Source organism: Pseudophryne corroboree, chromosome 2 (genome assembly GCF_028390025.1).
Source record: "Pseudophryne corroboree isolate aPseCor3 chromosome 2, aPseCor3.hap2, whole genome shotgun sequence".
Lineage (NCBI taxonomy): Eukaryota > Metazoa > Chordata > Amphibia > Anura > Myobatrachidae > Pseudophryne > Pseudophryne corroboree.
The window spans coordinates 546,496,173-546,523,393 of NC_086445.1; the positions used below are offsets into that span (position 1 = coordinate 546,496,173).

Below are 27,221 nucleotides of genomic sequence, written 5' to 3' on the forward strand. Positions count from 1 at the left end.
GTGCACCCTTCTCGTTCGGGCACAAAGATCTAACTGAGGCTTGGAGGAGGGTCATAGGGGGAGGAGCCAGTGCACACCAGATAGTCCTAAAGCTTTCTTTAGATGTGCCCAGTCTCCTGCGGAGCCGCTATTCCCCATGGTCCTTACGGAGTCCCCAGCATCAACTTAGGACGTTAGAGAAAACTACATTAAAATATAACACTATTAGTCTATACAGGACGCCATCAATTAAGGTGGATAATGGGCCAATTCATGGAATAGTCATTGGGACATTTATAACTAATTTTCAGTGGTCATTGGAAAATTGTAGAGATATTAATATCCAAGGTATAAATAGAGTTAACAACGTCTTATGGGCCGTTTATAGAAGCGCCGACAACAGTGGCATGATTAATATGGGCATTTATAGAACACATCTATAGCGTCCGTGGAACGCATTTTTGGCATCCATTGAACGCATAGCGCAAGTCCGCCGGAACCGGAAGTAGCGGCTGTGGAACGCACGCCGGAACTGGAAGTAGCGGCTGTGGAACGCACACCGCTCGGTAATGCGCTCCTAAACCGCTTCTAAAGTGTTTACCACACAATCATAGTATCTGCAACACACTGATGGACTTAAGACACATAGGGTAATTCATAATGAACGTTAGAAAAGGTCTATACATAAGATTAGAATACATTGATCAAATTGATTGACAGGAAATAACATGAAATCACTAATTGACAGGAAATGATGTCAACCTTGCAGGGGGTATATATAGATGCCCAGAGTACACTCTCACTTATAGCTGTGAGGTGAACCCTGAGGCACTACTAAAGGTGAGTCCCCTATCTATCCGGTTTAGTCTGAAATTGGGAAGACTGTTTTAATTTTAAGTAGATATCCATTCTTATAGGGATTCCATTGACCAGTGTATGAATCAATTTGGTCTGCTATTCTACTATTGATGTTGAAGTCCAATATGATATATTAAAAGGTGAGCCTGCTACTTAATATTTTCCATGGGCTTGGTATTAAATTGGTACGAGTCAGTTCAAATTATAAAAATCATCTATATAATTTAATAAGTACAGTTTGACCCCCTTAATGATATATTTAATTAACATATATTTAAGTCTGATTCCATTGGGGCAAGCTCTTCGCCATTACTATTTACTATTTTTTGTACCTAGAGTTATTAATTAGAGTTTCCCATTCTAATAAATCATTACCATACTCCATAGGGATTACACGGATTTACCTTTTGATCCATTTCGGTCACACCCAGAGTGTGAAAACCAATTAGTGGCACCTATAAGGTGAGCATATGTCGTCCACTCATTGTTAATTAGAAAATTAAGCATTCATTATTAAAAGGCCTGTAAATATTTCTATTAGAAGGTCTTCCCTGTTATCCAGCATTTTTTTAATGAGGCTGTGTTTTTCATGTGTGTATGTATCATTGCAACATATTGTGGTTATTTAAGACACAGTCTATTTTTCGGCATGGTCTTCCATGTTTATATGAAATTTGAATCATAAAGGTTTTACATATATGAATTATTGTCATCCACTGGTTTTACAATACAGACGCACATGAGTATATTTGAAGGGTTAATGATCACAAGATTCCATCATTAGTGATTAAATCACAATAGCTGAAACATCTGGCTTCAATTGGCTGTGGATTATATTGTTGTGTATTTTTTCTTATATTGTTAACATCCCCAATATTTTATTATAAATAGGACTATTCAGTCTGTTCAATGGATCCATTACTCTATCCTATAGGCAATATTCTCAGTAGAATTACATGATTTTATCAATAGTACCTTTATATCTGTCCTAAGGACGTTATGTCTTATGGGTTCATAATTCTACCCTTTAGGAACACAATCTCAGCAATTCTACATATTGCATGTATTGATGAAGTCATTTTGGTATGTACAACCAGTATTTCAACTTTCAATTAATCAACTGACTATATACAATATGTTAATTTCATTTATTTACAACAAACGCCATTTTGGTCAATGTATCACCAATCTATTAATGTGTATTAAATCAATTATCCGGACACATGATGAAAAACATAGGTATACAATTATGCTAATATATTGATTTTTAATTTAACACTGTTTAAGAAAACCTGATACCAACTTATGTCGTATGGTTCTTATCTTCATTCTCCCCTCCTCCAATGTTCTTCCTTGTTTTTTATGTTGTTTTTTTATGTGATTTTTATATGTTTGTATATTTACTGTCTGTAACTGAGCATTTAAAGTAATACCAAATATGGATGGTTTTTTCAGACGCCTTATCCGTTTTAGAATATTGTCCATCCCTGCGGCTTGTCAGGATGGGATATTGAATACTGTCTTTTGGTATGTATGTAAATTAAGAAAAGATGATCTGTAAATGTTATTTTTTAATAGACATCACCTTATGTATTTCTTTCTGTGAACCACCTAGATGTTAACCCCTGATGAAGTCCTAACGGACGAAACGCGTTGGATTTTTACGAATTTATGGATAGATCATACACGTGATTTCGGGTCGAAGAGTAACCACTTCACCTAACAACTGAGAACATCCAGTGACTATATAATAGATTATTGCAAATGACTATGATTCAATTAACATGTATGATCCATCTATTCTTGCTAAGGAGGTTTATATGACAATATTGTAATATGTTGTTTGAATAAACGATATTTATATCATATGCATTAGATATCTGTGGTGGTCAAGCTCCCAAGAGATTGCCCTTTGTTTATATATATATATATATATATATATATATACACACACACACACACCTAATTACTAACTCTCTAAACTAGTAAGAAAAGCAGAAGTAACCAGCCCTCTATGAGGACTTACCTCGGCTGGCCTTTAGCAGGTTTCTGGGAAGAAGGCTCATCCATGATAACTCACAAAGCTTTTTCCAACAGTAACAGAAAATCCTTAGCACCACTACTGTGTATGCTCGTCCCGGTATGCTGCGCCATTTTAAAGACCCTTTGACCCCGCTGGCACATGCACAGTAAACACCGCCCGAGACTTCCGGAGTCCCGTCTCCGTAAGTCCTACTACTGTTGCCGCTTCCGCCCACTGCCAACCGTTACTGGAGGCCCCAGATCGCGTGGCCGCACACGTGCAGTAATGCGCTAACTGAAAACCCACACCAAGGGCAAGTTCCCAGAAACGGGGCCTACGCACACTTCCTGGCCTTGGAGTCCCCACTTCCGTCATTGAGCGGAGTTAGCTGGAGCTTACTCAGCTAGCCATGTTCACAATGTTCAGAGCCAGCTTGCTGGGTCAGTCACAGTGCTGGGATCGCAGCTACATGCAGGAGGCGTCTCTTCTACTGAGACGTCTCTTGCATGTCCCTCCCTGAAATTGGTCAGAAATACAATGCTGCTTGCATGCAGCAACGCGTTTTGGTCTATCTATGCATCAGGCCCAGTGATCACTGTAAAAGCTATTTACTTACTCTCCTTCAAAAGGCTCCTCCAGGAGGATGCTCACCACCGGCTCTCGTTGTCCTGTGGGTTTGGTGATCCTAATGGGATGAGGAGATTGAAGTATCTGACCTGTAGTTGCATGCGTTCGCTCTGTAATGAGAGGCAGCTTATCAAGCAAAACATATTTCTAAGACACTGCAAAGAACAATATTCAAATGACTAATTATTAACCTCTTTCTTCATGCGCCCAGAATTCAGGATCTGCATAAGCTATACGAGTAAACCTCTGGCGAACAGCCTCTTGATACTTCTAGGGAGTAAACCAGTTAATAAAAAAGGTAACAAAAACAAGTTAGTTAGGAAAATCGCACTCACGTCTTGGCAATAGTAGCCCAAGTCAGGCTAATGTAATGCAAAGAAAGACCACTGGCCCTTTACGTAGAATTACTTTGCTCATTAGTTTTGTTACTAATCCTATGAATGTCTTTTATAGGAGTGTGGTATGCTATGTCAACAGTCATCATGTACACATTACTATGGTCACCTGGTCATAATGTCGACAATCATCAAGCAAACACTGATGAAATGTTGATATATTGTCCCTGATGGCCCAGCAGTGACTCAACTGCACCAGTCAGCTACAACAGACTCTTCTCGGTACCGGCGGTCATGTGATTGTTACTTCTGGGTCAGACTTGCGCTCCTCCTGTGATCCGGAAAGAATTTCTCCCCTATCCCTAAACTTAATCTCTATCCTGGGCCTTCCCTCTAGTGCCTTAACCTTTTGCGCCCCCCTCCCACTGCTGTTTAACCCTAACCCCCCCACCTGCAGCTTAAACTTAATTTAGACATTCTGACAATATGTCAACATTTCACCTATCGACATTCTGAGAATGGTGACACACTGCCTGACAGAGTTTTACCAATGCTTGACATTGTCAACATTTTTACTCCATTCCACCATAAAGATATGCTCAGGATAGATTTCACGGCTTACTTTTAGGACAGTGGGGTAGATATACGACCAGGAGATATGGGAGAGAAGCGGTATCAGTGCATGTTATGTGCACGGATACCACTTCTCCCCCATGTAAGACAGCAGTAATTATGCACACAGCAGAGACAGCTCTGTCACTGTCTGCAGCGGCTTCTGTCTCCAGGCTGTACGGGAGATCTTGTGACAGTAGCAGTATCTCGCACATGCCCAGTGGAGTTGGCCAGGAGGGGAGACACAGCGCATCAGCATTCCTCCTCTTTGGCAAATGAGAGGTTTATACATCTCGTTGCTACTGCTTCATCTTGGCAAAGAGGCGAAGTAGGAATCGTTATACCAGCGCGATCCGTGCAGGTACAACACATATCCCCCAGTATTTCCTAAAATCTGTAATGCTAGCAGCACGCACAGAGGGATGTGTTTAGCATCTCGGTGGGCGGGATGTCGACGGCCATCCCCAGAAGGTTAGGGGAGGGGGTAAAAATACTTACCCCTTTCCGAAGTCAGAATCTTCATTGTTGGGATGCCGCTTTCGGTCATGTGACCACCGTCATGACCGAAACCCTGAACCACACACAGATATCAGAGAGATGCTAAATTACCTTCTGGTCAGAGTATAACAAAACACGACAGGATCATCATAAGGCATAGTGATCACATCAGGCCTGATTGTTATGATGATCCAGTCACAAGGTCAATTGTCCAATGTGGCACCAGATGAGATAGCCCTTGACCCTATTGCACTCTATTTAGTGTTTAGTCTCTCATACTCTGAACACCTCCAAACTGTCCCGATTCCAGAGGGACAGGCCCGCTATTTGGACACTGTCCCGCCCGCAGGCAGCAGTGTCCCGTGGGCGGGGGGGCAGTTGGGGGAGGCTTTGATCACCCGCTGCTCTGCAAAGCAGCGAGTGATCTCTGGATAGATGCCGTGCTGGGAGGGGAGCATGGGGCTGCCACGCTGTTCGGGGAACGCTAAGCACGCCCCCAAAAAGCAGAAATAAGGGTCCGTGGCCATGCCCCCTTTTCTGGTCAAGCACGGTGTCCCGAACTTGTGATGGGAGAAATTAGGAGATATGACATATATAAATGTACTTGTAAACAAGAAATCCATCTTCTCTATTTCTATACAATTAACATTAGACATACTGTATTCTCAAAAATACACAACTCAAAATATAAATATATATATATATATATATATATATATATATATATCCCTGTTCATGATGCATACACAATTTGTAGGATGCATGTTTAAATTCCACTTTAGCTTCTACGTGAAGTGTGTATTAAAACTATGAGTGTTGAAATCTTACTTCAATTTCTTCCATTCTCTGGATCATGGCCTCCAAGTTATCACCTTGCTGGAAAACGTGTGAATCCTCATTTCCGGGAAACTGAGTCACTTCCTGCAGGCTTCCAACCCTACTGTCTCCTGATAAGTAGTCCACATAGTTCTCAACCTATAAGACATGAGGTCAGTTTATGGCAGAGGAGCAAAACAATAAACATATCATGCATGTAGGGATAATAAGATTTTACTCACCGGTAAATCTATTTCTCGTAGTCCGTAGTGGATGCTGGGACCTCCGTAAGGACCATGGGGAATAGACGGGCTCCGCAGGAGACTGGGCACTCTAAAAGAAAGATTAGGTACTATCTGGTGTGCACTGGCTCCTCCCACTATGACCCTCCTCCAGACCTCAGTTAGGATACTGTGCCCGGAAGAGCTGACACAATAAGGAAGGATTTTGAATCCCGGGTAAGACTCATACCAGCCACACCAATCACACCGTATAACTCGTGATACTACACCCAGTTAACAGTATGAAATATAACTGAGCCTCTCAACAGATGGCTCAACAATAACCCTTAGTTAGGCAATAACTACATACAAGTATTGCAGACAATCCGCACTTGGGATGGGCGCCCAGCATCCACTACGGACTACGAGAAATAGATTTACCGGTGAGTAAAATCTTATTTTCTCTGACGTCCTAGTGGATGCTGGGAACTCCGCAAGGACCATGGGGATTATACCAAAGCTCCCAAACGGGCGGGAGAGTGCGGATGACTCTGCAGCACCGAATGAGAGAACTCAAGGTCCTCCTCAGCCAGGCTATCAATTTTGTAGAATTTAGCAAACGTGTTTGCCCCTGACCAAGTTGCAGCTCGGCAAAATTGTAAAGCCGAGACCCCTCGGGCAGCCGCCCAAGATGAGCCCACTTTCCTCGTGGAATGGGCTTTTACTGATTTAGGATGCGGCAATCCAGCCGCAGAATGCTCCAGCGGAATTGTGCTACAAATTCAGCGAGCAATAGTCTGCTTAGAAGCAGGAGCACCTATTTTGTTGGGTGCCTACAGGATAAAAAGCGAGTCAGTTTTCCTGACTCCAGCCGTCCTGGAAATATAAATTTTTGAGGCCCTGAGTACGTCCAATAACTTGGAATCTTCCAAGTCCCTAGTAGCCGCAGGCACTACAATAGGTTGGTTCAAGTGAAAAGCTGATACCACCTTAGGGAGAAACTGGGGACGAGTCCTCAATTCTGCCCTATCCATATGGAAAATCAGATAAGGGCTTTTACATGACAAAGCCGCCAATTCTGACACACGCCTGGCCGAAGCCAAGGCCAATAACATGACCACTTTCCACGTGAGATATTTCAAATCCACAGTTTTAAGTGGCTCAAACCAATGTGATTTTAAGAAACTCAACACCACGTTGAGATCCCAAGGTGCCACAGGAGGCACAAAAGGGGGCTGAATATGTAGCACTCCCTTTACAAATGTCTGAACTCCAGGCAGTGAAGCCAGTTCTTTCTGGAAGAAAATCGACAGAGCCGAAATCTGGACCTTAATGGAACCCAATTTTAGGCCCATAGTCACCCCTGACTGCAGGAAGTGCAGAAAACGACCAAGCTGAAATTCCTCTGTTGGGGCCTTCCTGGCCTCACACCACGCAACATATTTTCGACAAATACGGTGATAATGGTTTGCGGTTACTTCTTTCCTGGCTTTTATCAGCGTAGGAATGACTTCTTCCGGATTGCCCTTTTCCTTTAGGATCCGGAATTCAACCGCCATGCCGTCAAACGCAGCCACGGTAAGTCTTGGAACAGACAGGGCCCCTGCTGTAGCAGATCCTGTCTGAGCGGTAGAGGCCATGGGTCCTCTGATATCATTTCTTGAAGTTCTGGGTACCAAGCTCTTCTAGGCCCATCCGGAACCACGAGTATCGTTCTTACTCCTCGTTTTCTTATTATTCTCAGTACCTTTGGTATGAGAGGCAGAGGAGGGAATACATAAACCGACTGGTACACCCACGGTGTCACTAGAGCGTCCACAGCTATTGCCTGAGGGTCCCTTGACCTGGCGCAATATCTAGTTTTTTGTTTAGGCGGGACGCCATCATGTCCACCTGTGGCCTTTCCCAACAGTTTACCAACAGTTGGAAGACTTCTGGATGAAGTCCCCACTCTCCCGGGTGTAGGTCGTGTCTGCTGAGGAAGTCTGCTTCCCAGTGGTCCACTCCCGGAATGAACACTGCTGACAGTGCTAAGACGTGATTTTCCGCCCATCGGAGAATCCTTGTGGCTTCTGCCATCGCCATCTTGCTTCTTGTTCCGCCCTGTCGGTTTACATGGGCGACTGCCGTGATGTTGTTTGATTGGATCAGTACCGGCTGGCTTTGAAGCAGAGGCCTTGCCAGACTTAGGGCATTGTAAATGGCCCTCAGTTCCAGAATATTTATGTGTAGGGACGACTCCTGACTTGACCAAAGTCCTTAGAAATTTCTTCCCTGTGTGACTGCCCCCCAGCCTCGAAGGCTGGCATCCGTGGTTACCAGGACCCAGTCCTGTATGCCGAATCTGCGGCCCTCTTGAAGATGAGCACTCTGCAGCCACCACAGTAGAGATACCCTGGTCCTTGGAGACAGGGTTATCAGCCGATGCATCTGAAGATGCGATCCCGACCACTTGTCCAAGAGGTCCCACTGAAAGGTTCTTGCATGGAACCTGCCGAATGGAATTTAGCTTCGTAAGAAGCTACCATTTTTCCAAAGACACGTGTGCAGTGATGCACCGATACCCGTTTTGGTTTCAGGAGGTCTCTGACTAGAGATGACAGCTCCTTGGCTTTCTCCTGCGGGAGAAACACTTTTTTCTGTTCTGTGTCCAGAACCATCCCCAGGAACAGTAGCCGTGTGGTAGGAACCAGCTGTGACTTTGGAATGTATAGAATCCATCCGTGCTGTTGTAGCACTTCCCGAGATAGTGCTACTCCGACTAACAACTGCTCCTTGGACCTCGCCTTTATAAGGAGATCGTCCAAGTACGGGATAATTAAAACTCCCTTTTTTCGAAGGAGTATCATCATTTCTGCCATTACCTTGGTAAACACCCTCGGTGCCGTGGACAGTCCAAACGGCAGTGTTTGGAATTGGTAATGGCAATCCTGTACCACAAATCTGAGGTACTCCTGGTGAGGATGGTAAATGGGGACATGTAGGTAAGCATCCTTGATGTCCAGGGATACCATGTAATCCCCCTCCTCCAGGCTTGCAATAACCGCCCTGAGCGATTCCATCTTGAACTTGAATTTTTTTATGTATGTGTTCAAGGATTTCAAATTTAAAATGGGTCTCACCGAACCGTCCGGTTTCGGTACCACAAACAGTGTGGAATAGTAACCCCGTCCTTGTTGAAGTAGGGGCACCTTGACTATCACCTGCTGGGAATACAGCTTGTGAATTGCCTCTAGCACAGCCTCCCTGCCTGAGGGAGTTGTCGGCAAGGCAGATTTGAGGAAACGGCGGGGGGGAGACGCCTCGAATTCCAGCTTGTACCCCTGAGATACTACTTGAAGGATCCAGGGATCCACCTGTGAGCGAGCCCACTGATCGCTGAAATTTTTGAGGCGGCCCCCCACCGTACCTGGCTACGCCTGTGGAGCCCCCGCGTCATGCGGTGGACTCAGAGGAAGCGGGGGAAGAATTTTGATTCTGGGAACTGGCTGACTGGTGCAGCTTTTTCCCTCTTCCCTCGTCTCTGTGCAGAAAGGAAGCGCCTTTGACCCGCTTGCTTTTCTGAAGCCGAAAGGACTGTACCTGATAATACAGTGCTTTCTTAGGCTGTGAGGAAACCTGAGGTAAAAAATTTTCTTCCCAGCTGTTGCTGTGGATACGAGGTCCCAGAGACCATCCCCAAACAATTCCTCACCCTTATAAGGCTCTATGTGCCTTTTAAAGTCAGCATCACCTCTCCAGTGTCGGGTCTCTAATACCCTCCTGACAGAATGGACATTGCATTAATTCTGGATGCCAGCCGGCAAAATATCCCTCTGTGCATCCCTCATATATAAGACGACGTCTTATGTTCGCAAAATAGTATCCCTGTTTGACAGGGTTACAGACCACGCTGCAGCAGCACTATCTGCAGGTCTCAGTCTAGTACCTGAGTGTGTAAAATAAGAATTTACTTACCGATAATTCTATTTCTCATAGTCCGTAGTGGATGCTGGGGACTCCGTAAGGACCATGGGGAATAGCGGCTCCGCAGGAGACTGGGCACAAAAGTAAAAGCTTTAGGACTACCTGGTGTGCACTGGCTCCTCCCCCTATGACCCTCCTCCAAGCCTCAGTTAGGATACTGTGCCCGGACGAGCGTACACAATAAGGAAGGATATTGAATCCCGGGTAAGACTCATACCAGCCACACCAATCACACCGTACAACCTGTGATCTGAACCCAGTTAACAGCATGATAACAGAGGAGCCTCTGAAAGATGGCTCACAACAATAATAACCCGATTTTTGTAACAATAACTATGTACAAGTATTGCAGACAATCCGCACTTGGGATGGGCGCCCAGCATCCACTACGGACTATGAGAAATAGAATTATCGGTAAGTAAATTCTTATTTTCTCTAACGTCCTAAGTGGATGCTGGGGACTCCGTAAGGACCATGGGGATTATACCAAAGCTCCCAAACGGGTGGGAGAGTGCGGATGACTCTGCAGCACCGAATGAGAGAACTCCAGGTCCTCCTCAGCCAGGGTATCAAATTTGTAGAATTTAGCAAACGTGTTTGCCCCTGACCAAGTAGCTGCTCGGCAAAGTTGTAAAGCCGAGACCTCTCGAGCAGCCGCCCAAGATGAGCCCCCTTCCTTGTGGAATGGGCATTTACAGATTTTGGCTGTGGCAGGCCTGCCACAGAATGTGCAAGCTGAATTGTACTATAAATCCAGCGAGCAATAGTCTGCTTAGAAGCAGGAGCACCCAGCTTGTTGGGTGCATACAGGATAACAGCGAGTCAGATTTTCTGACTCCAGCCGTCCTGGAAACATATATTTTCAGGGCCCTGACAACGTCTAGCAACTTGGAGTCCTCCAAGTCCCTAGTAGCCGCAGGCACCACCATAGGTTGGTTCAGGTGAAACGCTGAAACCACCTTAGGGAGAAACTGAGGACGAGTCCTCAATTCCGCCCTGTCCGAATGGAAAATCAGATAAGGGCTTTTACAGGATAAAGCCGCCAATTCTGACGCGCGCCTGGCACAGGCCAGGGCCAACAGCATGACCACTTTCCATGTGAGATATTTTAACTCCACAGATTTAAGTGGTTCAAACCAATGTGACTTTTGGAACCCAAAAAACTACATTGAGATCCCAAGGTGCCACTGGAGGCACAAAAGGAGGCTGTATATGCAGTACCCCTTTTACAAACGTCTGAACTTCAGGGACTGAAGCTAGTTCTTTTTGGAAGAAAATTGACAGGGCCGAAATTTGAACCTTAATGGACCCCAATTTCAGGCCCATAGACACTCCTGTTTGCAGGAAATGTAGTAATCGACCCATTTGAATTTCCTCCGTCGGGCCTTACTGGCCTCGCACCACGCAACATATTTTCGCCAAATGCGGTGATAATGTTTTTCAGTTACATCCTTCCTGGCTTTGATCAGGATAGGGATGACTTCATCCGGAATGCCTTTTTCCTTCAGGATCCGGCGCTCAACCGCCATGCCGTCAAACGCAGTCGCGGTAAGTCTTGGAACAGACAGGGTCCTTGCTGGAGCAGGTCCCTTCTTAGAGGTAGAGGCCACGGATCCTCCGTGAGCATCTCTTGAAGTTCCGGTTACCAAGTCCTTCTTGGCCAATCCGGAGCCACTAATACAGTGCTTACTCCTCTCCATCTTATAATTCTCAGTACCTTGGGTATGAGATGGCAGAGGAGGGAACACATACACTGACTGGTACACCCATGGTGTTACCAGAGCGTCTACAGCTATTGCCTGAGGGTCCCTTGACCTGGCGCAATACCTGTCGAGTTTTTCCCAACGGTTTATAATCATGTGGAAGACTTCTGGGTGAAGTCCCCACTCTCCCGGGTGGAGGTCGTATCTGCTGAGGAAGTCTGCTTCCCAGTTGTCCACTCCCGGAATGAATACTGCTGACAGTGCTATCACATGATTTTCCGCCCAGCGAAGAATCCTTGCAGCTTCTGCCATTGCCCTCCTGCTTCTTGTGCCACCCTGTCTGTTTACGTGGGTGACTGCCGTGATGTTGTCCGACTGGATCAACCCCGGCTGACCTTGAAGCAGAGGTCTTGCTAAGCTTAGAGCATTGTAAATGGCCCTTAGCTTCAGGATATTTATGTGAAGTGATGTCTCCAGGCTTGACCATAAGCCCTGGAAATTCCTTCCCTGTGTGACTGCCCCCCCAGCCTCGCAGGCTGGCATCCGTGGTCACCAGGACCCAGTCCTGAATGCCGAATCTGCGGCCCTCTAGAAGATGAGCACACTGCAACCACCACAGGAGAGACACCCTTGTCCTTGGTGACAGGGTTATCCGCTGATGCATCTGAAGATGCGACCCGGACCATTTGTCCAGCAGGTCCCACTGGAAAGTTCTTGCGTGGAATCTGCCGAATGGGATTGCTTCGTAGGAAGCCACCATTTTTCCCAGAACCCTTTCATTGATGTACTGAGACTTGGCTCGGTTATAGGAGGTTCCCGACTAGCTCGGATAACTCCCTGACTTTCTCCTCCGGGAGAAACACCTTTTTCTGGACTGTGTCCAGGATCAACCCCTAGGAACAGAAGACGAGTCGTCGGAATCAGCTGCGATTTTGGAATATTGAGAATCCAATCGTGCTGCTGCAACACTACCTGAGATAGTGCTACACCGACCTCCAACTGTTCCCTGGATCTTACCCTTATCAGGGAATCGTCCAAGTAAGGGATAACTAAAATTCCCTTCATTCGAAGGAGTATCATCATTTCGGCCATTACCTTGGTAAAGACCCGGGGTGCCGTGGACCATCCATACGGCAGCGTCTGAACTGCTAGTGACAGTTCTGTACCACAAACCTGAGGTACCCTTGGTGAGAAAGGTAAATTGGGACTTGAAGGTAAGCATCCTTGATGTCCCGAGACATCATGTAGTCCCCTTCATCCAGGTTCGCAATCACTGCTCTGAGTGACTGAATCTTGAATTTGAACCTCCGTATGTAAGTGTTCAAGATTTTAGATTTAGAATCGGTCTCACCGAGCCGTCCGGCTTCGGTACCACCACAGTGTGGAATAATACCCCGTTCCCTGTTGCAGGAGGGGTACCTTGATTATCACCTGCTGGGAATACAGCTTGTGAATGGCTTCCAAAACTGCCTCCCTGTCAGAGGGAGACATCGGTAAAGCCGACTTTAGGAAACTGCGAGGGGGAGACGTCTCGAATTCCAATTTGTACCCCTGAGATATCCCTTGAAGGATCCAGGGGTCTACTTGCGAGTGAGCCCACTGCGCGCTGAAATTCATTGAGACGGGCCCCCACCGTGCCTGATTCTGCTTGTAAAGCCCCAGCGTCATACTGAGGGCTTGGCAGAGGCGGGAGAGGGCTTCTGTTCCTGGGAACTGGCTGATTTCTGCAGCCTTTTTCCTCTCCCTCTGTCACGGGGCAGAAATGAGGAACCTTTTGCCCGCTTGCCCACGAAAAGCCTGCGCCTGATAATACGGCGTCTTCTTATGTTGAGAGGCGACCTGGGGTACAAACGTGGATTTCCCAGCTGTTGCCGTGGCCACCAGGTCTGAAAGACCGACCCCAAATAACTCCTCCCTTTAATAAGGCAATACTTCCAAATGCCGTTTGGAATCCGCATCACCTGACCACTGTCGTGTCCATAACCCTCTACTGGCAGAAATGGACAACGCACTTAGACTTGATGCCAGTCGGCAAATATTCCGCTGTGCATCACGCATATATAGAAATGCATCTTTTAAATGTTCTATAGGCAACAATATAATGTCCCTATCTAGGGTATCAATATTTTCAGTCAGGGAATCCGACCACACCAACCCAGCACTGCACATCCAGGCTGAGGCGATTGCTGGTCGCAGTATAACACCAGTATGTGTGTAAATACATTTTAGGATACCCTCCTGCTTTCTATCAGCAGGATCCTTAAGGGCGGCCATCTCAGGAGAGGGTAGAGCCCTTGTTCTTACAAGCGTGTGAGCGCTTTATCCACCCTATGGGATGTTTCCCAACACACCCTAACCTCTGGCGGGAAAGGATATAATGCCAATAACATTTTAGAAATTATCAGTTGTTATCGGGGGAAACCCACGCATCATCACACACCTCATTTAATTTCTCAGATTCAGGAAAACTACAGGTAGTTTTTCCTCACCGAAAATAATACCCCTTTTTGGTGGTATTCGTATTATCAGAAATGTGTAAAACATTTTTCATTGCCTCAATCATGTAACGTGTGGCCCTACTGGAAGTCACATTTGTCTCTTCACCGTCGACACTGGAGTCAGTATCCGTGTCGGCGTCTGTATCTGCCATCTGAGGTAACGGGCGCTTTAGAGCCCCTGACGGCCTATGAGACGTCTGGACAGGCACAAGCTGAGTAGCCGGCTGTCTCATGTCAACCACTGTCTTTTATACAGAGCTGACACTGTCAAGTAATTCCTTCCAACAGTTCATCCACTCAGGTGTCGACCCCCTAGGGGGTGACATCACTATTACAGGCAATCTGCTCCGTCTCCACATCATTTTTCTCCTCATACATGTCGACACAAACGTACCGACACACCGCACACACACAGGGAATGCTCTGATAGAGGACAGGACCCCACTAGCCCTTTGGGGAGACAGAGGGAGAGTTTGCCAGCACACACCAGAGCGCTATATATATATATATAGAGGGATAACCTTATATAAGTGTTTTTCCCCTTATAGCTGCTGTATCTTTAATACTGCGCCTAATTAGTGCCCCCCTCTCTTTAACCCTTTCTGTAGTGTAGTGACTGCAGGGGAGAGCCAGGGAGCTTCCCTCCAACGGAGCTGTGAGGGAAAATGGCGCCAGTGTGCTGAGATAGGCCCCGCCCCCTTCTCGGCGGCCTTATCTCCCGTTTTTCTGTGAATTCTGGCAGGGGTTAAATGCATCCATATAGCCCAGGAGCTATATGTGATGTATTTTTAGCCATCTAAGGTGTTTATATTGCGTCTCAGGGCGCCCCCCCCCAGCGCCCTGCACCCTCAGTGACCGGAGTGTGAAGTGTGCTGAGAGCAATGGCGCACAGCTGCGGTGCTGTGCGCTACCTTATTGAAGACAGGACGTCTTCTGCCGCCGATTTTCCGGACCTCTTCAGTCTTCTGGCTCTGTAAGGGGGCCGGCGGCGCGGCTCTGGGACCCATCCATGGCTGGGCCTGTGATCGTCCCTCAGGAGCTAATGTCCAGTAGCCTAAGAAGCCCAATCCACTCTGCACGCACGTGAGTTCGCTTCTTCTCCCCTTAGTCCCTCGGTGCAGTGAGCCTGTTGCCAGCAGGTCTCACTGAAAATAAAAAACCTAAAACTAAACTTTTCACTAAGCAGCTCAGGAGAGCCACCTAGTGTGCATCCTTCTCGTTCGGGCACAAAAATCTAACTGAGGCTTGGAGGAGGGTCATAGGGGGAGGAGCCAGTGCACACCAGGTAGTCCTAAAGCTTTTACTTTTGTGCCCAGTCTCCTGCGGAGCCGCTATTCCCCATGGTCCTTACGGAGTCCCCAGCATCCACTTAGGACGTTAGAGAAATACAGACTTCAGGATAGCCTCCTGCTTTTTATCAGCAGGTACCTTCAAAGTGGCCGTATCCTAAGACGGCAGTGCCACCTTTTTTGACAAACGTGTGAGCGCCTTATCCACCCTAGGGGATATCTCCCAGCGTAACTTATCCTCTGGCGGGAAAGGGTACGCCATCAGTAACTTTTTAGAAATTACCAGTTTCTTATCGGGGGAACCCACGCTTTTTCACACTTCATTCACTCATTTGATGGGGGAACAAAACACTGCCTGCTTTTTCTCCCCAAACATAAAACCCTTTTTTAGTGGTACTTGGGTTAATGTCAGAAATGTGTAACACATTTTTTATTGCCGGGATCATGTAACGGATGTTCCTAGTGGATTGTGTATATGTCTCAACCTCGTCGACACTGGAGTCAGACTCCGTGTCGACATCTGTGTCTGCCATCTGAGGGAGCGGGCGTTTTTGAGCCCCTGATGGCCTTTGAGACGCCTGGGCAGGCGCGGGCTGAGAAGCCGGCTGTCCCATAGCTGTTACGTCATCCAGCCTTTTATGTAAGGAGTTGACACTGTCGGTTTATACCTTCCACCTATCCATCCACTCTGGTGTCGGCCCCACAGGGGGCGACATCACATTTATCGGCATCTGCTCTGCCATCACATAAGCCTCCTCATCAAACGTGTCGACACAGCCGTACCGACACACCGCACACACACACAGGGAATGCTCTGACTGAGGACAGGACCCCACACAGCCCTTTGGGGAGACAGAGAGAGAGTATGCCAGCACACACCAGAGCGCTATATAATTTTGGGATTAACACTATATTGAGTGAATTTTTCCCAATAGCTGCTTGTATATACAATATTGCGCCTAAATTTTGTGCCCCCCCTCTCTTTTTAACCCTTTGAGCCTGAAAACTACAGGGGAGAGCCTGGGGAGCTGTCTTCCAGCTGCACTGTGAAAAGAAAATGGCGCCAGTGTGCTGAGGGAGAAGCCCCGCCCCTTTTTCAACTGACTTTCTCCCGCTTTTTCTGGAATACTGGCAGGGGTAATTTTACATCTATATAGTCTCTAGGACTATATATGATGTAGATTTGCCAGCCAAGGTGTCATATATTGCCCTCAGGGCGCCCCCCCCCCAGCGCCCTGCACCCTCAGTGACCGGAGTGTGAAGTGTGCATGAGGAGCAATGGCGCACAGCTGCAGTGCTGTGCGCTACCTTGGTGAAGACCGAAGTCTTCTGCCGCCGATTTTCCGGACCTCTTCTTGCTTCTGGCTCTGTAAGGGGGACGGCGGCGCGGCTCCGGGAACGAACACCAAGGCCAGTTCCATGCGGTCGATCCCTCTGGAGCTAATGGTGTCCAGTAGCCTAAGAAGCCCAAGCTAGCTGCAAGCAGGTAGGTTCGCTTCTTCTCCCCTTAGTCCCTCGATGCAGTGAGCCTGTTGCCAGCAGGTCTCACTGTAAAATAAAAAAACCTAAAATAAACTTTCTTTCTAGGAGCTCAGGAGAGCCCCTAGTGTGCATCCAGCTCGGCCAGGCACAGAAATCTAACTGAGGTCTGGAGGAGGGTCATAGTGGGAGGAGCCAGTGCACACCAGATAGTACCTAATCTTTCTTTTAGAGTGCCCAGTCTCCTGCGGAGCCCATCTATTCCCCATGGTCCTTACGGAGTTCCCAGCATCCACTAGGACGTCAGAGAAATCTGTGGTGCATTCTAGTGGCTGTGCGGTGATCTATGCAATTTTTAAAAAGTTCTGGATGGGTAGATTGTTTGGCTCCTAAACTTTTGAACCCCTAAATTGCATACATTTCTGTCTGGTCCCTGCCCCTCTCTACTGTCTTCCCCCTTCCCGTTGCAGCTCCGTCCCATCACATCACATCCCTGCTATTTGCGTATCCGAAGAGAGACTTCTGCGGTTTCTTCCAGACACCCCCTCCTAGCTGACATCACCATGACAGACGGTCTTTTATCAGACAAGTCAGATACAAGTGACCTGCGCTATGCATACATAACTAAACCTAAGCACCTAATACGCTATATGCTAACTACGACCAAAATGTAGACAATCGATTACTCCGGCAGGGTCCACGCGTTATCCACAGGATAACAATGGCATATTATGAAGCGACAGCGGATTTGCACCAATCGGTCAAAGCTTTCTGGCCTCCCAGCATGCAACATGTATACATTATGAATGTTGACATTGTGATTGTCTGACTTATGACTGCATCCAGCAAAGTAAATTCAGACCATGAGCAGGAGTTCAGGGAAATATAAAGAGGTTGATACACAAGCTCTTACATTTTTTAAGAAAGTACCAGCTGGATCCCACAAATATAAATGTCCTCTTTATTACATGCAAGTGATCATTACTGAAAAGTTATTTCACATAAGAATAAATGAACCATGTTTAATTATATTACTTAAACTTACCACAAATAAATTCAGATCTTTCTGGTAAAATTATTGCTACATATACATTTGTCAATGGATGTTTTGTCTTTCCCGTGTAGTGGGTCCATTGCATGAAAACAGAGTAAAAGAACTGAGTGGCATTACCTGTTGTGCCGGCACATTATCGCTTTCATAGAGTTCATCCGGTAACCTATTTATCTCGTGGGCTTCCTCCCTACATAGTTAGAAAGGCAAAATGAGTATGAACATTTAACAATAAATGTACCTAAATATTAATTCCATCAAGTATACCAGAATTAGGATATATATATTATATATATATATATATATACACATATATACATATATATATATATACACATATATACACACACACACACACACACACACACACACACACACACACATATACATACACTGCTCAAAAAAATAAAGGGAACACTTAAACAACACATCCTAGATCTGAATGAATGAAATATTCTTATTAAATACTTTGTTCTTTACATAGTTGAATGTGCTGACAACAAAATCACACATAAATGATCAATGGAAATCAAATTTATTAACCCATGGAGGTCTGGATTTGGAGTCAAACTCAAAATAGGAATTTACTCACCGGTAATTCTATTTCTCGTAGTCCGTAGTGGATGCTGGGAACTCCGTAAGGACCATGGGGAATATCGGGCTCCGAAGGAGGCTGGGCACTCTAGAAAGATCTTAGACAACCTGGTGTGCACTGGCTCCTCCCACTATGACCCTCCTCCAAGCCTCAGTTAGGTACTGTGCCCGGACGAGCGTACACAATAAGGAAGGATTTTGAATCCCGGGTAAGACTCATACCAGCCACACCAATCACACCGTACAACTCGTGATATGAAACACAGTTAACAGTATGAAACAATAGAGCCTCTCAACAGATGGCTCAACAATAACCCGATTTAGTTAACCATAACTATGTACAAGTATTGCAGATAAACCGCACTTGGGATGGGCGCCCAGCATCCACTACGGACTACGAGAAATAGAATTACCGGTGAGTAAATTCCTATTTTCTCTAACGTCCTAGTGGATGCTGGGAACTCCGTAAGGACCATGGGGATTATACCAAAGCTCCCAAACGGGCGGGAGAGTGCGGATGACTCTGCAGCACTGAATGAGAGAACCCAGGTCCTCCTCAGCCAGGGTATCAAATTTGTAGAATTTTTGCAAACGTGTTTGCCCCTGACCAAGTAGCTGCTCGGCAAAATTGTAAAGCCGAGACCTCTCGGGCAGCCGCCCAAGATGAGCCCACCTTCCTTGTGGAATGGGCATTGACAGATTTTGGCTGTGGCAGGCCTGCCACAGTATGTGCAAGCTGAATTGTACTACAAATCCAACGAGCAATAGTCTGCTTAGAAGCAGGAGCACCCAGCTTGTTAGGTGCATATAGGATAAACAGCGAGTCAGATTTTCTGACTCTAGCCGTTCTGGAAACATATATTTTCAGTGCCCTGACAACGTCTAGCAACTTGGAGTCCTCCAAGTCCCTAGTAGCCTAGGCACCACAATAGGCTGGTTCAGGTGAAACGCTGACACCACCTTTGGGAGAAACTGGGGACGAGTCCTCAATTCTGCCCTATCCATATGGAAAATCAAATAAGGGCTTTTACAAGACAAAGCCGCCAACTTTGATACTCGCCTGGCAGAAGCCAAGGCCAATAACATAACCACCGTCCACGTGAGATATTTCAGATCCACGGTTTTTAGTGGTTCAAACCAATGTGATTTTAAGAAACTCAACACCACGTTGAGATCCCAAGGTGCCACAGGAGGCACAAACGGGGGCTGACTCTGCAGCACTCCTTTTATAAATGTCTGAACTTCAGGTACTGAAGCTAGTTCTTTTTGAAAGAAAATCGACAGAGCCGAGATCTGTACCTTAATGGAACCCAATGTAAGGCCCATAGTCACTCCTGCTTGCAGGAAATGCAGAAATCGACCTAGTTGAAATTCCTCTGTTGGGGCCCTTTCGGCCTCACACCATGCAACATATTTTCGCCATATGCGGTGATAATGAGTTGCTGTAACCTCTTTCCTGGCTTTAGTAAGCGTAGGAATGACTTCCTCCGGAATGCCCTTTTCCTTCAGGATCCGGCGTTCAACCGCCATGCCGACAAACGCAGCCGCGGTAAGTCTTGGAACAGACAGGGCCCCTGCTGCCGCAGGTCCTGTCTGAGTGGCAGAGGCCATGGGTCCTCTGATATAAATTCTTGAAGTTCTGGGTACCAAGCTCTTCTTGGCCATCCACGAGTATCGTTCTTACTCCTCGCCTTCTTATTATTCTCAGTACCTTTGGTATGAGAGGCAGAGGGGAGAACACATAAACCGACTGGTACACCCACAGTGTTACCAGAGCGTCCATAGCTATCGCCTGAGGGTCCCTTGACCCGGTGCAATATCTTTTATAGCTTTTTGTTGAGGCGGGACGCCATCATGTCCACCTGTGGCCTTTCCCAATGGTGTACAATCCTATTGGAAGACTTCTGGAGGAAGTCCCCATTCTCCCGGGTGGAGGTCGTGTCTGTTGAGAAGATCTGCTTCCCAGTTGTCCACTCCGGGAATGAACACTGCTGACAGTGCTAACATATGATTTTCCGCCTATCGGAGAATCCTTGTGGCTTCTGCCATCGCCATCCTGCTTCTTGTGCCGCCCTGTTGGTTTACATGGGCGACTGCCGTGATGTTGTCTGATTGGATCAGTACCGGCTGGTTTTGAAGCAGAGGCCTTGCCGGCCTCAGGGCATTGTAAATGGCCCTCAGGTCCAGAATATTTATGTGTAGGGAAATAACCTGACTTGACCAAAGTCCCTGGAAATTTCTTCCCTGTGTGACTGCCTCCCAGCCTCAAAGGCTGGAATCCATGGTCACTAGGACCTAGTCCTGTATGCCGAACCTGCGGCCCTCTTGAAGATGGGCACTCTGCAGCCACCACAGTAGAGATACCCTGGTCCTTGGAGACAGGGTTATCAGCCTATGCATCGGAAGATGCGATCCGGACCACTTGTCCAACAGGTCCCTCTGAAAAGTTCTTGTATGGAACCTGCCTAATGGGATTGCTTCGTAGGAAGCTACCATTTTTCCCAGGACTCGCGTGCAATGATGCACCGCTACCTATTTTGGCTTCAGGAGGTCTCTGACTAGAGATGACAACTCCTTGGCTTTCTCCTCCGGGAGAAACACTATTTCTGGTTTATGTCCAGAACCATCCCCAGGAACAGTAGACGTGTCATAGGAACCAGCTGTGACTTTGGACTGTTTAGAATCCAACCATGCTGTTGTAGCACTTTCCAAAATAGTGCTACCCCGACTACCAACTGCTCCTTGGACCTCGCCCTTATAACGAGATTGTCCAAGTACGGGATAATTACAACTCCCTTTTTTTGAAGGAGTATCAACATTTCGGCCATTACCTTGATAAAACACCCTCGGTGCCATGTACAGTCCAAACGGCAGTGTCTGGACTTGGTAATGGTAATCCTGTACCACAAATCTGAGGTACTCCTGGCGAGGATGGTAAATGGGGACATGCAGGTAAGCATCCTTGATGTCCCAGGATACCATGTAATCCCCCTCGTCCAGGCTTGGAATAACCGCCCTGAGCGATTCCATCTTGAACTTGAATTTTTGTGTTCAAGGATTTTAAATATAAAATGGGTCTCACCGAACCATGCGGTTTCGGTACCCCAACCCGTGTGGAATAGTAACCCCGTCCTTGTTGAAGTAGGGGCACCTTGAGTATTACCTGCTGGGAATACCGCTTATTAATTGCCTCTAGCACAGCCTCCCTGCCTGAGGGAGTTGTCAGCAAGGCATATTTTAGGAAACGGCTGGGGGGAGACATCTCGAATTCCAGCTTGTACCCCTGAAATACTACTTGAAAGAAACAGGGATCCACCTGTGAGCGAGCCCACTAATTGCTGAAATTTTTTGAGACGGCCCCCCACCGTACCTGGCTACACCTGTGGAGCACCCGCGTCATGGTGTGGCCTCACAGGAGGCGGGGGAAGAATCTTGATTCTGGGAACAGGCTGACTGGTGCAGCTTTTTTCCCTCTACCCTTGTCTCTGTACAGAAAGGAAGCGCCATTTGACCCGCTTGCTTTTCTGAAGCCGAAAGGATTGTACCTTTGTCTGTGAGGAAACCTGAGGTAAAATTATTTCTTCCCAGCAGTTGCTGTGGATACGAGGTCCCAGAGACCATCCCCAAATAATTCCTCACCCTTATAAGGCTCTCTATGCGCTTTTTAAGTCAGCATCACCTGTCCAGTGACAGGTCTCTAATACCCTCCTGACAGAATGGACATTACATTTATTTTGGATGCCAGCCGGCAAAATATCCCTCTGTGCATCCCCCATATATAAGACGACGTCTTTAATATGTTTTTATGTTTTCCAACTAGTATCCCTGTTTGACAGGGTCACCGACCACGCTGCAGCAGCACTATCTGCAGGTCTCAGTCTAGTACCTGAGTGTGTAAATACAGACTTCAGGATAGCCTCCTGTTTTTTATCAACAGGTACCTATTAAAGTGGCCGTATCCTAAGACGGCAGTGCCACCTTTTTTGACAAACGTGTGAGCGCCTTATCCACCCTAGGGGATATCTCCCAGCGTAACTTATCCACCTGGCGGGAAAGGGTACGCCATCAGTAACTTTTTATAAATTACCAGTTTCTTAACGGGGGAACCCACGCTTTCACACACTTCATTCATTCATCTGATGGGGGAACAAAACACTGCCTGTTTTTTCTCCCCAAACCTAAAACCCATTTTTAGAGGTGCTTGGGTTAAAGTCAGAAATGTATAACACATTTTTTATTGCCGGGATCACGTCACGGATGTTCCTAGTGGATTGTGTATATGTCTCCACCTTGTCGACACTGGAGTCAGACTCCGTGTCGACATCTGTGTCTGCCATCTGAGAAAGCGGGCGTTTTTGAGCCCCTGATGGCCTTTGAGACGCCTGGGTAAGCGCGGGCTGCGAAGCCGGCTGTCCCACAGCTGTTACGTCATCCACCCTTTTATGTAAGGAGTTGACACTGTCGGTTAATACCTTTCACCTATCCATCCACTCTGGTGTCGGCCCCACAGGGGGCGACATCACATATATCGGCCTCTGTTCTGTCACCATATAAGCCTCCTCATTCAACATGTCGACACAGCCGTACCGACACACCGCAGACACACAGGGAATGCTCTAAACGAGGACAGGACCCACAAAAGCCCTTTGGGGGGACAGAGTAAGAGTATGCCAGCACACACCAGAGCGCTATATATATACAGGGACTAACTGAGTTATGTCCCTAATAGCTTTTATATAATATACTGTATACAGTGCCAATTTTAATGCCCCCCCTCTCTTTTCCCTCTTACTGTACTGTAGAATTGCAGGGAAGAGCCAGGGAGCTTCCCTCCAGCCGAGCTGTGAGGGAAAAATGGCGCCAGTGTGCTGAGGAGATAGGCTCCGCCCCTTTTTCGCGGCCTATTCTCCCGTTTTTTATGGAATTCTGGCAGGGGTATTTACCTCATATATAGCCCCTGGGGCCATATATTGAGGTATTTTAGCCAGCCAAGGTGTTTTTATTGCTGCCTCAGGGCGCCCCCCCCAGCGCCCTGCACCCTCAGTGACCGGAGTGTGAAGTGTGTGAGAGGAGCAATGGCGCACAGCTGCAGTGCTGTGCGCTACCTTGGTGAAGACAGAGTCTTCATGCCGACGATTTTCCGGATCATCTTCTTGCTTCTGGCTCTGTAAGGGGGACGGCGGCGCGGCTCCGGGACCGAACATCAAGGCTGGGCCTGCGGTCGATCCCTCTGGAGCTAATGGTGTCCAGTAGCCTAAGAAGCCCAATCCGGCTGCAAGCAGGCGAGTTCGCTTCTTCTCCCCTTAGTCCCTCGCTGCAGTGAGCCTGTTGCCAGCAGGTCTCACTGAAAATAACAAATTCTAAGACTATAACTTTCTAAGAGCTCAGGAGAGCCCCTAGTGTGCATCCAACCTCGGCCGGGCACGAAATCTAACTGAGGCTTGGAGGAGGGTCATAGTGGGAGGAGCCAGTGCACACCAGGTAGTCTAAGATCTTTCTAGAGTGCCCAACCTCCTTCGGAGCCCGCTATTCCCCATGGTCCTTACGGAGTTCCCAGCATCCACTAGGACGTTAGAGAAAATTAAAGTGGGAAAACACACTACAGGCTGATCCAACTTTGATGTAATGTCCTTAAAACAAGTCAAAATGAGGCTCAGTAATGTGTGTGGCCTCCACGTGCCTGTATGACTTCCCTACAACGCCTGGGCATGTTCCTGATGAGACGGCGGATGGTCTCCTGAGGGATCTCCTCCCAGACCTGGACTAAAGCATCCGCCAACTCCTGGACAGTCTGTGGTGCAACGTGGCGTTGGTGGATGGAGCGAGACATGTCGTCCCAGATGTGCTCAATTGGATTCCGGTCTGGGGAACGGGCGGGCCAGTCCATAGCATCAATGTTTTCGTCTTGCAGGAACTGCTGACACACTCCAGCCACATGAGGTCTAGCATTGTCTTGCATTAGGAGGAACCCAGGGCCAACCGCACCAGCATATGGTCTCACAAGGGGTCTGAGGATCTCATCTCGGTACCTAATGGCAGTCAGGCTACCTCTGGCGAGCACATGGAGGGCTGTGTGGCCCCCCAAAGAAATGCCACCCCACACCACTACTGACCCACTGCCAAACCGGTCATGCTAGAGGATGTTGCAGGCAGCAGAACGTTCTCCTTGGCGTCTCCAGACTCTGTCACGTCTGTCACATGTGCTCAGTGAGAACCTGCTTTCATCTGTGAAGAGCACAGGGCACCAGTGGCGAATTTGCCAATCTTGGTGTTCTCTGGCAAATGCCAAACGTCCTGCACGGTGTTGGGCTGTAAGCACAACCCCCACCTGTGGACGTTGGGCCCTCATACCACCCTCATGGAGTCTGTTTCTGATCGTTTGAGTAGACACATGCACATTTGTGGCTTGCTGGAGGTCATTTTGCAGGGCTCTGGCAGTGCTCCTCCTGTTCCTCCTTGCACAAAGGCGGAGGTAGCGGTCCTGCTTCTGGGTTGTTGCCCTCCTACGGCCTCCTCCGCGTCTCCTGATGTACTGGCCTGTCTCCTGGTAGCGCCTCCATGCTCTGGACACTACGCTGACAGACACAGCAAACCTTCTTGCCACAGCTCGCATTGATGTGCCATCCTGGATGAGCTGCACTACCTGAGCCACTTGTGTGGGTTGTAGACTCCGTCTCATGCTACCACTAGAGTGAAAGCAGCGCCAGCTTTCAAAAGTGACCAAAACATCAGCCAGAAAGCATAGGAGCTGAGAAGTGGTCTGTGGTCACCACCTGCAGAACAACTCCTTTATTGGGGGTGTCTTGCTAATTGCCTATAATTTCCACCTGTTGTCTATTACATTTGCTCAACAGCATGTGAAATTGATTGTCAATCAGTGTTGCTTCCTAAGTGGACAGTTTGATTTCACAGAAGTGTGATTGACTTGGAGTTACATTGTGTTGTTTAAGTGTTCCCTTTATATTTTGAGCAGTATATATATATATATATATATATATATATATATATATATATATATATATATATATATATATAAAAAAAAAATTACTATTTCAGAAAGAAGTATTAGGAAATATAATTTTCAAGCACAAAATTCGTTGATATAAACAAGGTATTTGATGCCACTGAACATAAAGAATTTGAGTATACGGATTTTTCTTATGGCTCTACTATTATAGCCCATTTTAGAGGGTCTTTATAAAAAAACTTAAACTTTTTATAAAGCTTAGTATGTTTTAAAAAGAAAATCTTCAGTAACGCATCATATATCATAGGTGGGGCATTAATTTCAGGGGTCAGTTTACTGCCGCCAGTCATTCACTAGTTGGAGTGTAGAAGATATATGGGAAGCACATATCAGAGCTCACAAAGTTAATGGCAAAGGAATTTATTTACCATTATTTATGGATATGTTCCTATAGAGATACCTATTAAAAATAAAAAGTTAAACCATACCAAAAATATCATATACACACAGAAACAGAAGCAGTTATCTGGGTGCACTGAGAAGCTCACAATTAATAAAATATATCCTTTATTATCATCATCATTTAAATAGGATTTTAATTACCTACCGGTAAATCCTTTTCTCGTAGTCCGTAGAGGATGCCGAGGTCCATATTAGTACCATGGGGTATAGACGGGTCCACCAGGAGCCATGGGCACTTTAAGACTTTGATAGTGTGGGCTGACTCCTCCCTCTACGCCCCTCCTACCAGACTCAGTCTAGAAACTGTGCCTGAGGAGACGGACAACTTCGAGAAAAGGAATTAACACATATAGTGGCGAGATTCATACCAGCTCACACATACAAGGCAAACAAAGCTAACCAGCTTGAAAACTCAGCAACAGCTTAACAAGAATACTTAACCAAGTAACACCACAGTACTTAACCAAGAACAATGCAGTACTAAACCAAGTAACCACTGCAGGATCACAAAGCGCTGGGCAGGCGCTCAGCATCCTCTACGGACTACGAGAAAAGGATTTACCGGTAGGTAATTAAAATCCTATTTTGTCTTGCGTCCCATAGGATGCTGGGGTCCATATTAGTACTATGGGGATGTACCAAAGCTCCCAGAACGGGAGGGAGACCGCGGAGGATCCTGCAGAACTGATTGGCCACTGAGGACCTAAAGTTTGGTCAAAGTATCGAACTTGCAGAACTTAGCAAACGTGTTCGACCCAGACCAAGTAGCCGCGCGGCAAAGCTGTAAAGGCGAGACACCCCGAGCAGCCGCCCAGGAAGAACCCACCTTATGAGTAGAGTGGGCCTTAACAGATTTTGGACACGGCAACCCTGCTATAGAATATGCATGCTGGATAGTGACCCTGATCCAGCAAGAGATCGTTTGCTTAGAAGCAGGACACCCAATTTTCTTGGGATCATACAGGACAAACAGAGTCCGATTTTCTGTGACGAGCAGTCCTCTTCACATAGATTTTCAGAGCCCTTACAACATCCTAGGACTTTGACGGAGTTGAGGTGTTAGTAGCAACTGGCACCACAATAGGTTGGTTGATATGAAAAGCAGACAACCTTTGGAAGGAATTGCTGACGTGTCCGGAGCTCAGCTCTATATTCATGGAAGATCAAGTAGGGGCTTTTCCAAGACAAAACCCCCAACTCCGACACACGTCTAGCAGAAGCTAAACCAACAAAGTGACAGCCT

General features: G+C 46.9%; 1 protein-coding gene across 3 annotated transcripts in view; it reads right to left on the minus strand.

The window, feature by feature from the left end:
* KIAA0753 (KIAA0753 ortholog) overlaps positions 1–27,221 on the minus strand; it is a 206,541-nt gene that overhangs the window by 29,496 nt on the left and 149,824 nt on the right. For all 3 annotated transcript variants that reach the window (XM_063954311.1, XM_063954312.1, XM_063954313.1), the window contains 4 exons: positions 18,076–18,145; positions 5,761–5,907; positions 3,679–3,757; positions 3,477–3,597 (listed from right to left, as the gene is read on the minus strand). In XM_063954311.1, the coding sequence (XP_063810381.1) occupies positions 3,477–3,597; positions 3,679–3,757; positions 5,761–5,907; positions 18,076–18,145 (417 nt within the window). The remainder of the gene's footprint in view (positions 1–3,476; positions 3,598–3,678; positions 3,758–5,760; positions 5,908–18,075; positions 18,146–27,221) is intronic.